Source organism: Hyperolius riggenbachi, chromosome 9, assembly GCF_040937935.1.
Source record: "Hyperolius riggenbachi isolate aHypRig1 chromosome 9, aHypRig1.pri, whole genome shotgun sequence".
NCBI lineage: Eukaryota > Metazoa > Chordata > Amphibia > Anura > Hyperoliidae > Hyperolius > Hyperolius riggenbachi.
Genome location: NC_090654.1, coordinates 49129518 through 49143757, shown reverse-complemented (window position 1 = coordinate 49143757; position 14240 = coordinate 49129518). Strand labels below are relative to the sequence as shown.

The 14240-nt window shown below is 42.4% G+C and overlaps 1 protein-coding gene across 1 annotated transcript in view; it reads right to left on the bottom strand.

The window, feature by feature from the left end:
• COL7A1 (collagen type VII alpha 1 chain) overlaps positions 1-14240 on the bottom strand; it is a 331680-nt gene that overhangs the window by 124683 nt on the left and 192757 nt on the right. The window contains exons 45-51 of the mRNA XM_068254821.1: positions 12889-12933; positions 10783-10818; positions 8342-8386; positions 7159-7194; positions 4706-4741; positions 4592-4624; positions 960-1031 (exon numbers count right to left, since the gene is read on the bottom strand). Coding sequence (XP_068110922.1) covers positions 960-1031; positions 4592-4624; positions 4706-4741; positions 7159-7194; positions 8342-8386; positions 10783-10818; positions 12889-12933 — 303 coding nt within the window. The remainder of the gene's footprint in view (positions 1-959; positions 1032-4591; positions 4625-4705; positions 4742-7158; positions 7195-8341; positions 8387-10782; positions 10819-12888; positions 12934-14240) is intronic.

Genomic DNA, 14240 nt, shown 5'->3' with positions numbered 1-14240 from the left:
TGTCTCACACTGCAGCAAAGTTCTGATGACTTCATGTACAACGTTACAAACAAAGTAGTCAAAGGTTGAAAAAGTTGTAGACTGGCCCTTATTCAGCAATCCCTCAGAAGAGATTCCGAGATTCTTATCACACACAGGCTAGTGACTTTATGGTGTCTGATTACTGACACAGTGTAGTGGGTAAGATTGATGTCTGACTGTCGCTGCCTCATTGAGAGCTTGTTGTCTCATACTGAGTCCAAGATCCTGTAATAACAGTATCAATTAGTGACATTCTGAATGTTTTGCCAAAGTTACAGTAAATACTATATCTTGTGTTCAGCATGTCATTGTTCCTCCATATAGCATGTTCTCTCACGTAGTAAAAAAATACGGCTGTGTGTATGTATGTACTGGGAGCAGAGCTGCGATGAGGGACTTGTCGGCTGCAAAGGGCTGGAGGAAGCCCCGGGTAAGCAGATCTGGGGGTAGCATAGATTGCCTGATGTCTAAGTGTTTTTATCTTCATAGGGAAAAAACCTTGATCCTCAGTTTTCCTGTGCAGAAAGCGAGGAAGGTGGGGGAGGGGGGCCAATCCAAAGTTTTGCAGGGGGGCCCAGTGATGTCTAGTTACGCCCCTGTACCCTAGGCTAGGTTCACAGTGGTCAGTTGCATAACCCATGCATTATAATGACTATGAACTGCAATGGAGATTGGACATAGACTTTACTACAAAGCCTGCATGCAGCGAGTTACAATAACATGATCCGTTACAGTGAACAGGCCCAAGCATTGTATGGGCAGTGAGTTGACGAGCAGAATTATTCTGCAACCCAACTGACCACTGTGGACAGGGCCTGAATGGTTGCCCGATGGCAAAAAACAAAAACAAAAAACAGAATACAACATTTTGGAGATATGCTCTATGTGTGACATTATGGCACTGGCTGGCAACTTTCAGAAATACAGCATTAACTGACCCGCTCTCCTTTTTCTCCTGATTCTCCTCTGTCGCCCTTCAGTCCACCTGGGCCTTGAGCACCTCGATCGCCCTGTTGTGGAAGAGAAACACATAGCGGTAAATGAGAAAGCTGTTACTGACCTGATACAGGTAATTATGTATTCTACCCGCCACTAATGAGATATGTCAGTGTTGACTCCATTCTTTTTTTTTTTCTTTTCAAAACATTTTATTAGTGGTTTACAAACAGATCAAATGGTACAGCTCCGATGGCAAAAGGCTTTAGCATTTCCATTTGGAGTCTTCATCTAGGAACCCTGTGGAATGACTGTGTTTTGCACAAACATACACACACACACACACACATGCACACACACATGTTGAGGTTTACTTCAAAGCAAACCCAAAGGGAAAATAAACATGAGATAATGAATTGTATGTGTAGCACAGCTAAAGGTGCGTACACACATCCAACTTTACGCCTGATTGTCATTTAAACTGGTCGTTTGAACTACTTGAAGTGCAAACAACAAGTCGTTCAGACATCATGTACACACTGACCAACAAAGCGGCTGATATGCTAATTTACCTAATTTGCATGTCGTTTAACCAACTTGATAAAGGACAATGGACTGGATAGGACAATGGATTAGATTAAATGACTGATCAAACGACTTGTTAGTTTGACAAACAACTAATGGTGCCCATACATGGTACAATAAAAACGTTCAATTTTCCTGTTTATTTGACCAAAACAATTGAATCGAATGAAAGTTCAAAATAATCTTTTTTTTTGGATCAAGAAAAACAAACGATTATCCCGTGTTTAACCACTTTAGGATCCTTGGTACGCATATCTACGCCCCTTTAAACTTCACGTGTGGATCGGGGGGTAGATATGTGTACTGCTGCCTTACCGTCGTGTTCACGATCCCCGCACCGTTTTCGGTCGATCCACCGTCGCAGCCTCCTCAATCTGTGTTCAGGATGTGGGAATCTTTTTATTCTCAATCCCGATCACCGTTCCGGTGTCCTCCGAGAGCTTGATCACACAAGCTCTCAGTCCCGACACTTCCGAGTTCTTACGTGTTCTAGTAATAGAAACACGGTCTCAGTAGCACCATCTTGTGGCCAAAAAGTGAAAATACACCTTATTATGCCAGTATACTGTTTTACATAAATTGTACTAAGGACACAATTTAAACGTTGTAATAACCGGGACAAATGGGCAAATAAAACGTGTGGGTTTTATGTATCGAAGCACATTTTATTTTAAAACTATAATGGCTGAAAACTGAGAAATAATCATTTTTTTTCTTTTTTTCCTTATTATTCCTTTTACAATGCATATAAAATAAAATAATTCATAGCAAAAACTACCACCCAAAGAAAGCCTAATTTATGGCGAAAAAAACAATATATAGATCATTTCAGTGTGATAAATAACAATAAAGTTATCGCTGAATGAATGGGAGGAGCGCTGAAATGTGAAAGTTGTTTTGGTTTTTAAAGAGACTCTGTAACAAACTTTTCAGCCTTAGTTCTTCTATCCTATAAGTTCCTTTGCCTTTTCTAATGTGCTCTGACTTACTGCAGCTTTTCCTAATTGCACAGTGGCTGTGTTATCTCTGTTATATGATCTAATCTGTTTCCTTCTGTCGGCACAGTCAGGCTAAAGCTGGAATGTGTGGAATGTGCAGGGCTGCTTGTGATTGGTAGAAGCTATACACACCCCCTCCAGGCCTCCTGCAGGCTCTGTATGACTCACACACTCTGCTTATGTGAGCCTATCAGAAGCTGGTTAGTTTGTTTGTAAACACTGCCTAAAACTGTTAATTACAAGCCAGGTTTGCAGCAGAGAGTGGCAGAAACAGCACAGAGGGGCCCAGGAGAACATAATGAATAGAATGGTATGCTTTTTGCTGTAAAAATGTTAGAGTACAGATTCTCTTTAAAGAGTAACTGTCAGGCTGCAGAAGCTAATTTAAACCTCTATTCTCCTGTGTTAAAGGGGAACTGAAGAGAGAGGTATATGGAGGCTGTCATGTTTATTTCCTTTTAATCAATACCAGTTGCCTGGCAGCCCTGCTGGTCTATTTCTCTGAAGTAGTATCTGATTAAAACCAGAAACAAGCATGCAGCTAATCTTGTCAGATCAGACTTATAAGTCTGAACCACTGAAACACCTGATCTGCTGCATGCTTGTTCAGGGGCTATGGCTAATAGTATTAGAGGCAGAGGATCAGCAGGGCTGCCAGGCAACTGGTATTGTCTAAAAGGAAATAAACATGACAGCCTCCATATACCTCTCTCTTCAGTTCCCCTTTAAACAGTTTAGAAGGAAACCAAAAAGGCATTACTGAAGATAAAAATCTCAGTTACCTTTGATGTGTGCTTATCAGCAAGTCTGTTACAGAGCCATAAGGACGCAAGCCGCATACTAAACTGCAAAGCATTCTGGGGCCCTCCCCTCGGCTGCTAATGAGACGTTACAGAAGCTTGTAATCCTTCCAGCGCGTAGCACTGATAAATCTCGGGGCAGAGTACACTGCAGGAGTCAGCTATTGTTCCTAGCCACATGGCTCATTAATATTCACTGCACACTGTGTTGTTCAAGTAGGAGCTTATCTGTGATCAGGAATCAGGCAGGACATGACGACACATTTGACAGAAAAACATGGAGCCTGCCATGAGCTGTCAGGAGCATCAATCTCTGCATATACTATATAAAAATTCTGTGAAATCCAAACGTGGACAGTGAAATGCATATGTAATGTAAGTACAGCCAATCTTTAGCTACTGATATATGTGTTTATTTTCTCTGAGACCTTATACCTAACAGCTCCTCTTTAAGGGAAAAAACCTGTGATCCTGAAGTGGTTAAAAAAAAAAATCAGATCGGACATGTTAGAAAAATCTTTCTATCAGATGTAACGGAATAATTGAACGAAATTATCTAATAAAAAAAACCTGATAATACATGTACCATGTATGGGCACTATTATAGTCGTTTGTACACATGTACAGACCTAAGAGTCATTTGAATGACAGTTGGTCAAACGGATCCGCTGAGCGCATCGGGCAACTTGCCGTTCTCAGTCGCTCGACAGCGCATACACTTGTTGTTCAAACGACAAGTCGGAAAACGAGTTGCTCAAAAAAGTTGGACGTGTGTACGCACACTAGTAGCAAAGAAAATAGTCTCATAATGTTTTCCATAATGTTTTAAAAAACATCATTTGTTATCTATGCAAAAGAGCTTCTCTGAGCTATTCCACCAACTTGGATCAAATACAGTCCTGTTTCCTGAAGCACCTAAACAGCCAAGAAACAATGAAAGACGGACAGCTTGAGATAAGGTTTTACTGCAGGAAAGTTCAAAGGGTCATTATTTCTGCTTCGTTTATTAGCTTAAAATATACAGTATAGTGCGGTTTAAAAAGTGCAACTTTGACCGTATGATGTAAGGTTATTAAAAAAAACGCTATGGAACTGAAAATAAAAATATGAAACTCTTTTCTTTGCTACTAATGTTCTATACACATACAATTCATTATATCATAAATGTGTTTTCGCTTCAGGTTTGCTTTAAGCATAGACTGTGTGTATATGAATCGCCCAAACCCATTCCCCAATGCAGCATAATCTCACCTTGTCTCCTTTCACCCCGGCTGCTGTGGTAACCTGGGGGGAAAAAATCAAAGATCAGCAATGTGGATTCGGGACCAAGATGGGCAGTAAAATGGCAAAACTGTATTCACTTACTGATTGGCCAGGCTCCCCGGGGGCTCCTTGGTCACCCTGAAATGGTAGAGACAGAAAGGCACACTTGAGGACGCTGCAGTACAGATCTGTGACTATTTCTATCACTGGTGAATTTGGAGCTCATACAGAGTACGAGACCCTGCTTAATGTGATGGTCAGGATACAAAATCACCATGACAACCGTGACCTCTTTCCTGACACATCCTCTCTCATGCAGTGGTACCCGGAGGCCTAGTGTTACTTCTTACAGCTCCATTGTGTACTTCTGCTTGTTGAAATGACTGAATAAGTATGTAGTGCTGTTTAATAAATGACCCCTTAAAGAGGAACTGTAATCAAAATAACATAATTAATAAAATTGATTATTTTTTTCACAGTATTCACCTATAAATGATTTTGCCCATTGTAAAATTTTCCTCTCCCTGATGCACTTTTTGAAATTTATCACAGGTGGCAGCATCTTTAGCCCTGCCAGGCAATCTCTGCGGAAGGTTCGTTTACTGAAGGTTCTAAAGACAATAGAAAAGAGCTCTGGTCTCCCAGAATGCTCAGGGTGGAGGGAGAATTCCACAAAATGAACAGCTTAGGGGAAGTGGGAAGGCAGTGCTAAATGCCAATATGCAGCCATATATAGTTATAAGAAGTGTTTCTGATAGGATATTTGGGGGTATCCGGAATAATTTACTGCATTCTACTACATGTCATTATGGTTATCAGTGTGATACAAATGCTTTATCTCATATTGCACTTTTCAAAAGATGAAGACACTCCCCCAATACTCTGATTTGCTTCTAGCCATACATGTTTACCTTATGGAAACAGTATTGACCCGAAGAAGCAGTTTTATCACCCAAAACGTGTTGACTTAATATATTTATTGATATCTAGATTTTTTTCAGTTGATCACTAAGGTAAGCTTCTTTTCTTACTGCTTCCTCCCTTCTTGCGTAGTCTTGGGGTTTACAGTTTGTGAATAGTGACAAATAGTGTGAGTCACACACAAGTGCTTCATCATTGTTGCTGGCAACTGTGTTTTGTGAGTACCCTTCTACTTATATTTTAATCACTTAATGACAAGCTGACTTATAAAAACGTAACGATGAAAAAAATGTGTGTTCGTAATAACTATTGTAAAACATTAGTAAATATTACTAACATTTCACTACAACTAAACCTAACTCTACTCTCACACAGAACCCTCCCTGTACCTATCCCTAGCCCTGAGACCCCCTGGAGGTGCCTAACTCTAAGACCCCCCTGGTGGTGCCTAACCCTAAGACCCCCCTGGTGGTGCCTAACCCTAAATCTCCCCTGGTGGTGCCTAACCCTAAGACCCCCCCTGGTAGTGCCTAACCCTAAGACCCCCCTGGTGGTGCCTAAAGCTAAGACCCCCCTGGAGGTGCCTAACCTTAACCTCCCTAGAGTTCTGGACGAGCTGAGCTCATCCAGAGACGCTAGAGGGTACCGCTCAGACCCTGCTGGGCCGATTTTGATAATTTTTTTTCAATGTTTGCTCCGCTCGCCCCGCTTGCCGCCGATGCGCCGCTACCCGCCCCCCCGAGACCCCGTGCGCAGCCTGGCCAATCAGTGCCAGGCAGCACTGAGCAGTGGATCGGGACTCCCATGGCGACGGGGGAAGTCCTGCAGGAAATCCCGTTCAGAACGGGATTTCCTGTTGGCCATCATCGCCAACGGCGATCGGAAGGGTGGGTGGGATTCGGCTGGGAGGGGGGTATCATGTAGCTAGCGCTAGGCTAGCTACATGATTAAAAAAAATTAGGTTTAAAAAACCATGCGCAGACGTACGGCTGCGCATAATTAGAATGCCGGGGAGGTTAAATCTCCCCTGGTGGTGCCTAACCCTAAGACCCCCTGGTGGTGCCTAACCCTAAGACCCCCCTGGTGGTGCTTAACCCTAAATCTCCCCTGGTGGTGCCTCATCCTAAGACCCCCCTGGTGGTGCCTAACCCTAAGACCCCCTGGTGGTGCCTAACCCTAAATCTCCCCTGGTGGTGCCTAAGCCTAAGACCCCCGTTAGTGATCACTTTATTGTGTGGCGAATAATGTTTTACAAATAGTGACTGTAAAAAATATATTGCAATTTCCGTTAAGTACTGATGGCTTTATTTTGTATTATGTTATATATTTGTTAAATATAATAATGTTTTACAAACAGTAAGGGATACAATTTTAAATAATGTTTTAGTTCAATACGATAAATATGTTTAGTATTTTTGTAAACGTTATTCGTCACGGGCGCATTTTGTAAACTTAAATCATCACAAGCGTCGTTAGAAAACATTAAAAAATCTCTGGCGCCCTTTTTTCCTGTTTAGCGCCCATCAGACGATATTTATTATGGGAGTGAATGGCGGCGCCCTTTTTGTCCACTTTCCTCATGTGCCCAAATTTCCTGCTCCCCCCTCTGGACCCACAGCAACCATGTTACCTACCTTTTCTCCTCGTTGGCCCTGTGGCCCTGCAGGCCCCTATGGAGGGAAAAAAAGCAAAAAGTGACTTGTTAGTTTATGGTCCATCTAGCTATTATCTCTGATAAGGAAGGCTAGAACTCAACCTTTCCGTCGTTATAAAAGTGAGAGATTCCCTGTGAATACTAAGTGTGGCCCTATTGACCTCCTGTTCCTCAGTGCTGACTGGTTATCCATAATTTAGCCATTCTGATTTCTATGAACTTCAGTTATCAATGTAAGGGTTCTTCACAAGGGGTAACTGTACATAAGAGTGTTAAATGGACAACCCCATGGGCAAGATGGTGTCTTTTACAGGGAGGGGTGATGTGATGACAGCATCACACTCTACTGAGCTCCAATAGCATGCAGGAGGCGTGGCCAAGACTCGGCTTGTAGCGGTTATATGTTCTGAAAGAAATATCAGTTTCCTAACTGAAGGAGCTCTGCTAACAAGCAATTTCGGCACTACAGCAGAGTAAGAGAATGTTTGTTAAAGCAGTAGGACTAGCCCTACTATGCCAGGGAAAAAACACATATATAAGTAGATAAATACTTGATCTACTTACATAACACATGTATTGTACTGTCCACATTTTGATTTTAGTGAATTTTATACAGTAAATTAAGAGAATTCTGTTCCTGGTGGGAACCATGTCTTTTGCCTACAGTTTGAGGCTGAATACTGATGTCATTTCTTCCCTTTTTTTCTTTTCTCCTCCAATCGCTGAGTCACCTCAGCCTTGCTTGTAAACACAAGTGAGCAGAGGATCATGTTTCAGCTACGCAGGGAAATAGGGGAAGAGGAGGAATATATTATAGATAAAAAGAATACGACTGTTTGGAAATGGCTATTAAAGGGCCAGTGCTCCTAAGGTATGTGATAACTCCAAACCATAACAGCAGAAAAAGTTTTGAATGCACGATTAGCGTCTTTATCACTTAATACACTCAGACCAGTTGCTGTTGAAATTAGATTTTTATGGTGACAATCCCGCTTGAATCCCTCTATAATGGTACTAATCTGTCATCCACAGAGTGGCCTAGGAGCGTTAATTAGTCCCCTTCCCCGTCTGACTAAAAGCCTCTTTATGGACAGGTGACATATTCCAGCAATGAAAAAAAAAATTCTTGAAAATATTTTCAATATTAACAGTAAGAGATTTACCGTGGGTCCAGCCGGCCCTGCCTGTCCATTTTGTCCTGGGGAACCCTGAAACAGAATTTGAGAACATTAAATTACATATATCTATGATGCAATCATGCAAATAATGAGGCTGCAGCAATTGACTGATGAGCTTCTCACTGAATGGGAATGTATGGAGTTTTAACATTGTTTACTCAGGTACATATGAAATAATAACTTAGAATATTTTAATTACAGCACTTCCACCAGCGGGTTTAGCTGCTCCTATTTTTGTAAGTTGGTTAGAGTTATTATTTTTATTTATTATTTATATAGTGCTGACATCTTCCAAAGCGCTATACAGAGTATATCATCTTATCACGTAACTGCTCACAATCTAATCTCTACCATAGTCACAGTGTTGTACCTACCATGGGGCTGCAGGTGCTCACAGCACCGGGTGTAGCCATGGCTAAGGGTGCTACTGTAGTGCTCGGCCACTGTGTTTTGCCGCCTGGGACCTTTTGTTATAGTTTGGTCAATATTCGGGAAAATAGCAGCAGGCAGTGCAGGGGACTGTACTGCTTCTTGCACTAGATGTAACACCCCTCCCACTTCCTGCCCCATAGGCAATGTGTCTTGCTTGCTACACACAGCCTGCAGTGAGTGAATGTTCAGAACAGCAGGGTGAGCAGAGAGAATAATTGCTGTGCTGCAGCTGGGACATAAGCAGGTGGCAGGATGTCTTTAGTGCTTCAGAAGTTGCCTGTCATTAGTAGCCATGTGCACTGGCTGTTGTAATACCAGAGTGCCTTGGACTATTGATTAATTATCCTGATCAGAGTAATTAATCAATAATTCAGGGCAGTCCGCTATTGCAGAAACCAGTGATACAGGTGCTGACAGAGGACTCCTGTAGTGAGCAGAGAAGCAAGCTCCAGGCAATTTAGATTAGCTTGATGGCAGGTAATCTTATCTCTTTTCCCAGCCCAGGTGTCAAATTCCCTAGGTACGCCACTGCATAATCATATGTCTACGTATGTATCGTGTAGTGTATGTATCGTAGTCTAAGGCCAATTTAGCGGGAAGCCAATTAACTTATCTGTATGTTTGTGGGATATTGGGCTATAACCGGAGTGCCCGGAGGAAAAACCACATGGATCTGGGCCGGGGAGAGCATACAAACTCCATGCAGATAGTTCCCTGGCTGGGATTTGAACAGGGGACCCAGCGCAGCAAGGTGAGAGTGCTAACCACTACACCACCGTGCTGCTCATATAGGGTTATAAAAAAAACGTTGATGGCAGCACAAGGCCGAAGTTTGGAGAGAAGGCAAATCATTTACTGCACTGCACTGAGCACTTTATGTGCCCTTTGATTTATATGTGCTATTGTGCAATAGGGTCCTGCTTGCAAGGACCCTCAATGCAAGTCTGCTTTATTTCTTATTGGCTTTTAAACATTTACAATAAAAAGTGTTTTTATGAGGAATATAGCTTCTGATCCCTGGTGGCGACCACGTTTGTGTTTTGCGCAATCTGCAGAAAGCTTTTGATCTGAGTGTGGGAAACTCATAGAATCGCTGAGGATTGTTTTTTTTGCCTAAGTAATACCCAGATAGCTCATGGTGACCCAGAACCACTAAGCAGGTATAAAGGTTTTGAAGACAAGATAGTTTGTCCGGTGCTCTTTTGCAGCTGCATAGCTCCTGACTTTCCTGCTGCCATAGACATAATGTTATTACTTCTACAGAGGAGCAGTGGGAATTTCAGTGTCATCCAGGTGACGGCAATAGCCAGACCTGGAATTTCGTGTTCCTCCGAGTTGCTAAGACTCAGAGGAGGAATAGTATTTAACAACGCCCGAAATTTCAACGGCAGCAGGGTGAGCTATCATTCGGCTCACCCTGCGTCCATCTGACCAGGCGACATAACAATACGTACGCCTAAAAGAGACCAAAAATCTCTCTATTAAAAAGCAATGCGCGACTTCAAATGAAGTCGCGGATTACTAGAGCTGCCATTGGGACCACGGAAGGGACCAAAAGGATGTTGGGGGACCTCGTGGCCTATTGGGGGGGGGGGGGGCGGGGAAGCCCAAGGTAAATCCAGATTTCCTTTTTTGTCACTTAGAGTCACTTTAAGAAGGCAAAATTACATTTTTAATTGGTCAATGCTCACTTGTGGACTGGGAACTTCTGGCAGCTTGTTGACTTAATAAACCGCCTGTATGATTATTAAAGTGCCTGTATTGTCCAGCTACTATATTTCTCGGTTAGTGGTTTGTTTTTCTGCTGTGGTTCGGAGTTTAGATAACACCATATTGTACATATATTAATTCAATATATATATATTTCATATTTACCATATTAACAAAAATAAAGTTAGAAGACATTTCAGTACTAAAAGTTTAAAAAATGTAACCAGCACACACACTATACATTTCTATAAAGTTATTAAATTCTAACAAATAGACAAACTGACCTTAAGACCTGAAAATCCCTGAGTACCACGATCACCCTGGAAAGAAAAAAATATAACTGTTATACTATACAGTAAATCAGACTAAAAAAAGGATATGAAACCATTTGCTTCCCCACCTCCACCATGTCTGGTCACCAAGCATTGCTAAATCTAGACACAGATCATGAAGACGTAGAGTCTCAGATCTGCTAGATGATGAAAGCCTCATCAAGCTTGGTGAACTCTATTTTATCTCAGTTTTATCTCTCACACAAATTACTGTCAAGGTTTCAAGAATCTCAACCTGATTTTTTGTCATGGTAGTTTCCTGAAACCATTGAATAATCATCCTCTGATACAATCCTGTGTAGTAAGAACTTCTTACTCCTTGTTTTCGTCTCAAAAAAGCAGGCAAGCGTCATCCATCCCTTCTCCAATTGTGAACCACTCTGTTGTGAATATGGAAGGCCTTATGATGGAGGGAAGGAAGGCTTTCATGTGTTTGTGTGTGAAAATGTATGTACTGATGTTCTAAACATTTTGTTGTACATAAGGTCACAGATCTCATACAACTATTTTGGTGTCTGAGCTTGGCTGAGGATTGTACAAAGTACCGTATGTCAGATGTTACTTGTGTCCACAAGAAGGGATCAAGAGTCAGAACCTGGAGTCTACATAGACAACTACCCTTCCCTGGTAAGACCTTGGAACATGATTAGTGGACATTGTAATGGAACAACTGCCTTGCTCTGAGGGAATTCAAAGGACTCCCAAGAATATCACTACTCCCAGAGGTATGCAATTCATACTCATTGTGTGTAAAGCCCCAACGTAAAATTTGACACATGGCTTGTAGCTCCATCACTGCTCCCACAACCCCTCTATAACTCTTTTGCTTTGTCAAATCCTTCTGTAAGATCCTGATTGTTTCTGTTGTACCATTCACAGTATGCTTCACAACCCATGTAGTGCATAGCTCCCAACTGTCCCTTTTTCGGAGGGACAGTCCCTTTTTGGGAGCCCTGTCCCTCTGTCACTCTTTCACCCTCATTTGTCCCTCTTTCAGGACTTTGTCCCTCTTTCTATGTAAATATATATATATTTCTATACTAAAAATGTGTTTGATTGACTCTAAACTTTATTCCCAACCTTTAAATTGATTTATTACTAATTTTAAAATGTTAGTATGAAGGAAAATGAACCAGGATAGAAAGGATCAGTGTGGTTTGAATTATAAAACAACATATGTTTCTTATGAAATCTTTATGGTATGCGTGACTAGAGACGTGGTGAGGGCGTGCCCAGGGGTGTGGCAAGGGCGTGGCTTAAGTGTCCCTTTTTCTCATCTCAAAAAGTTGGGAGGTATGCATGTAGTGGTATGTTGCTTGGCAACATGTTGCCTTGTGACGTGTTCCTACCTAATTTCCTGAATACATCATAATGTAGTAGGTGGGATTTTTGTTTCAGTGCAGTGCAACAAGACAGTACATTAGTCTGAAGAAACAAGTACCATCTATAAATATAGTGTCCTGCCCCTGTATGGATGGTGTATGTTTCCATATATTTATTTTTGTATGCCTACACCATCTTGTGGCAATGTATTGTCACTTCACTTTTGGAGCACACAAATTAAGTCTCCTTGTAGTGAATGCATGCATTTTAATGCAATGCTTTGACCTGAAAACAGAATTAGTCAATAATAGTAAAGCTGTTTCTCACTGAACACCTTTTCTTATGTCTTCTCCAGCCATAGGAAAATAACCGCAGGTCACTCAAGACTGTTGCAGGCTCACTTGTGATCACTTCTCTCCTACCTGTTTCTGATGCTGTCTTCTCTTCTTCTAGACAGCATGAGTCATTGGTAGTGTGGGTAAGGCTTAATCACCTGGGAGTCAGCAAGTTCATCTGTGTCTCGACTACTCAATAGTCAATTAACAATCTTACAATGCATTGCTTCAATAAGTGTCAAGTTTATACAAGATAATCCTTGCTATACTCGATAAGGGGAAGATTGGTTACATGAACTGAACTCTCAGGACCACCCAACTTTTTGGCATAAGCCAGAGCTGGGTAGTTACTAGTCTGTAGCGATATTTCTTGCAGAGTTATAAAGAGAGCCATAATCACCTTCTCCCCGGGATCTCCGGCCAAGCCAGGCAGTCCTCGGTCACCCTGTTAGGGAAGAAAAGAATATGAGTCTATAATGACTATGAACCAAAGACCATTCTATTCTACCCTTGGTTGCTACAATAAAACTTAGAGAGTCCATACATTACTGAATGTTATGGGGCAATTGACCTTTCCATCGGATAATTGTTATCAGATGGAGGATAATCAATACCGCAACATGGCCACATGATTGATCTTTGTTTTACATCTGAAATTGGTTGAAGGGATCGGAAATTCTGTAAAATCTCAGTCGGAAGGGCTTGAGTGTGTAGTGGTAACTGTGTTCAAATTTTGCATAACCAATGAACCACAGCCAGTGCCACCCCAAGCGTATGTCCCCTCCACCCATGCCTGTGTGCTTTGTTGAACACTTACCTTTCATGCCGATGTGAATCCTGGCCAGTGTGACGTTGCTACATGTGCCGGTGGCATGTGGTACAGGCACTTGCTGTGACATTGGTCACCAGACGAGGCCAGGATTCATACCAGCGTGTGGCAGGTGAGCATTCAACACCGCACACAGGCATGGGGAGACACATGTTCCTTTGGGGGACGGCTGTATGACAATTTCCAATAGATTTCAGCATCTATTGGAAATCTGTGTGCAGTGTGTGGCCAGGCACTAGGTCCTTCTCTGCTAAGATCGATCAGAGAGGAATCTATCTAATGTTTGATCTGGTGGCACATCAAGTGATCTATGTCCACCTTAAAGAGACTCTGAAGCTAATAAAATTTGTCATTTTTACCTTGTATTTCACTTCAGAAGTCTAAGCATAGGTAAACCGCCACGTCCCTGCTGCAAAACGAGGGGTTTAGACCCCCCAAATCACTGGGCAAACACCCACGGCCATCTCGGTCGTGGATTGTGCTGCCCTGAGAGGCAGAGCTTTCAGCTGCAGCTCTACCTCTCCTGACGTCAATCACCGTGCGGATCTCCGCCTCTCCCCGCCCCTCTCAGTGAAGGAAGAGTGAGAGGGGCAGGGAGAGGCAGCGATTAACATCATTAGAGGCAGAGCTACCGCAGAAAGCTCTGCCTCTTTCAGGAAGCGCTGCCGGGATCGCACCCCCCTCCCCGGAGATTTAGGGGGATCTAAAGCCCTCTTTTGCGGCGGGGACGCAGCGGTTTACCTCTGCTGAGACTTCTGAAGCGAAATACAAGGTAAAAATGGCAAATTTTATTCGCTTTAGAGTCTCTTTAAAGGGAACCCGAGGTAAAAGTGATAGGGAGGGTGCCATATTTATGTCCTTATAAACAGTGCCAGTTGCCTGGCAGCCCTGTTGATTTTCTGGCATAGCCATAGTCAGTCAAA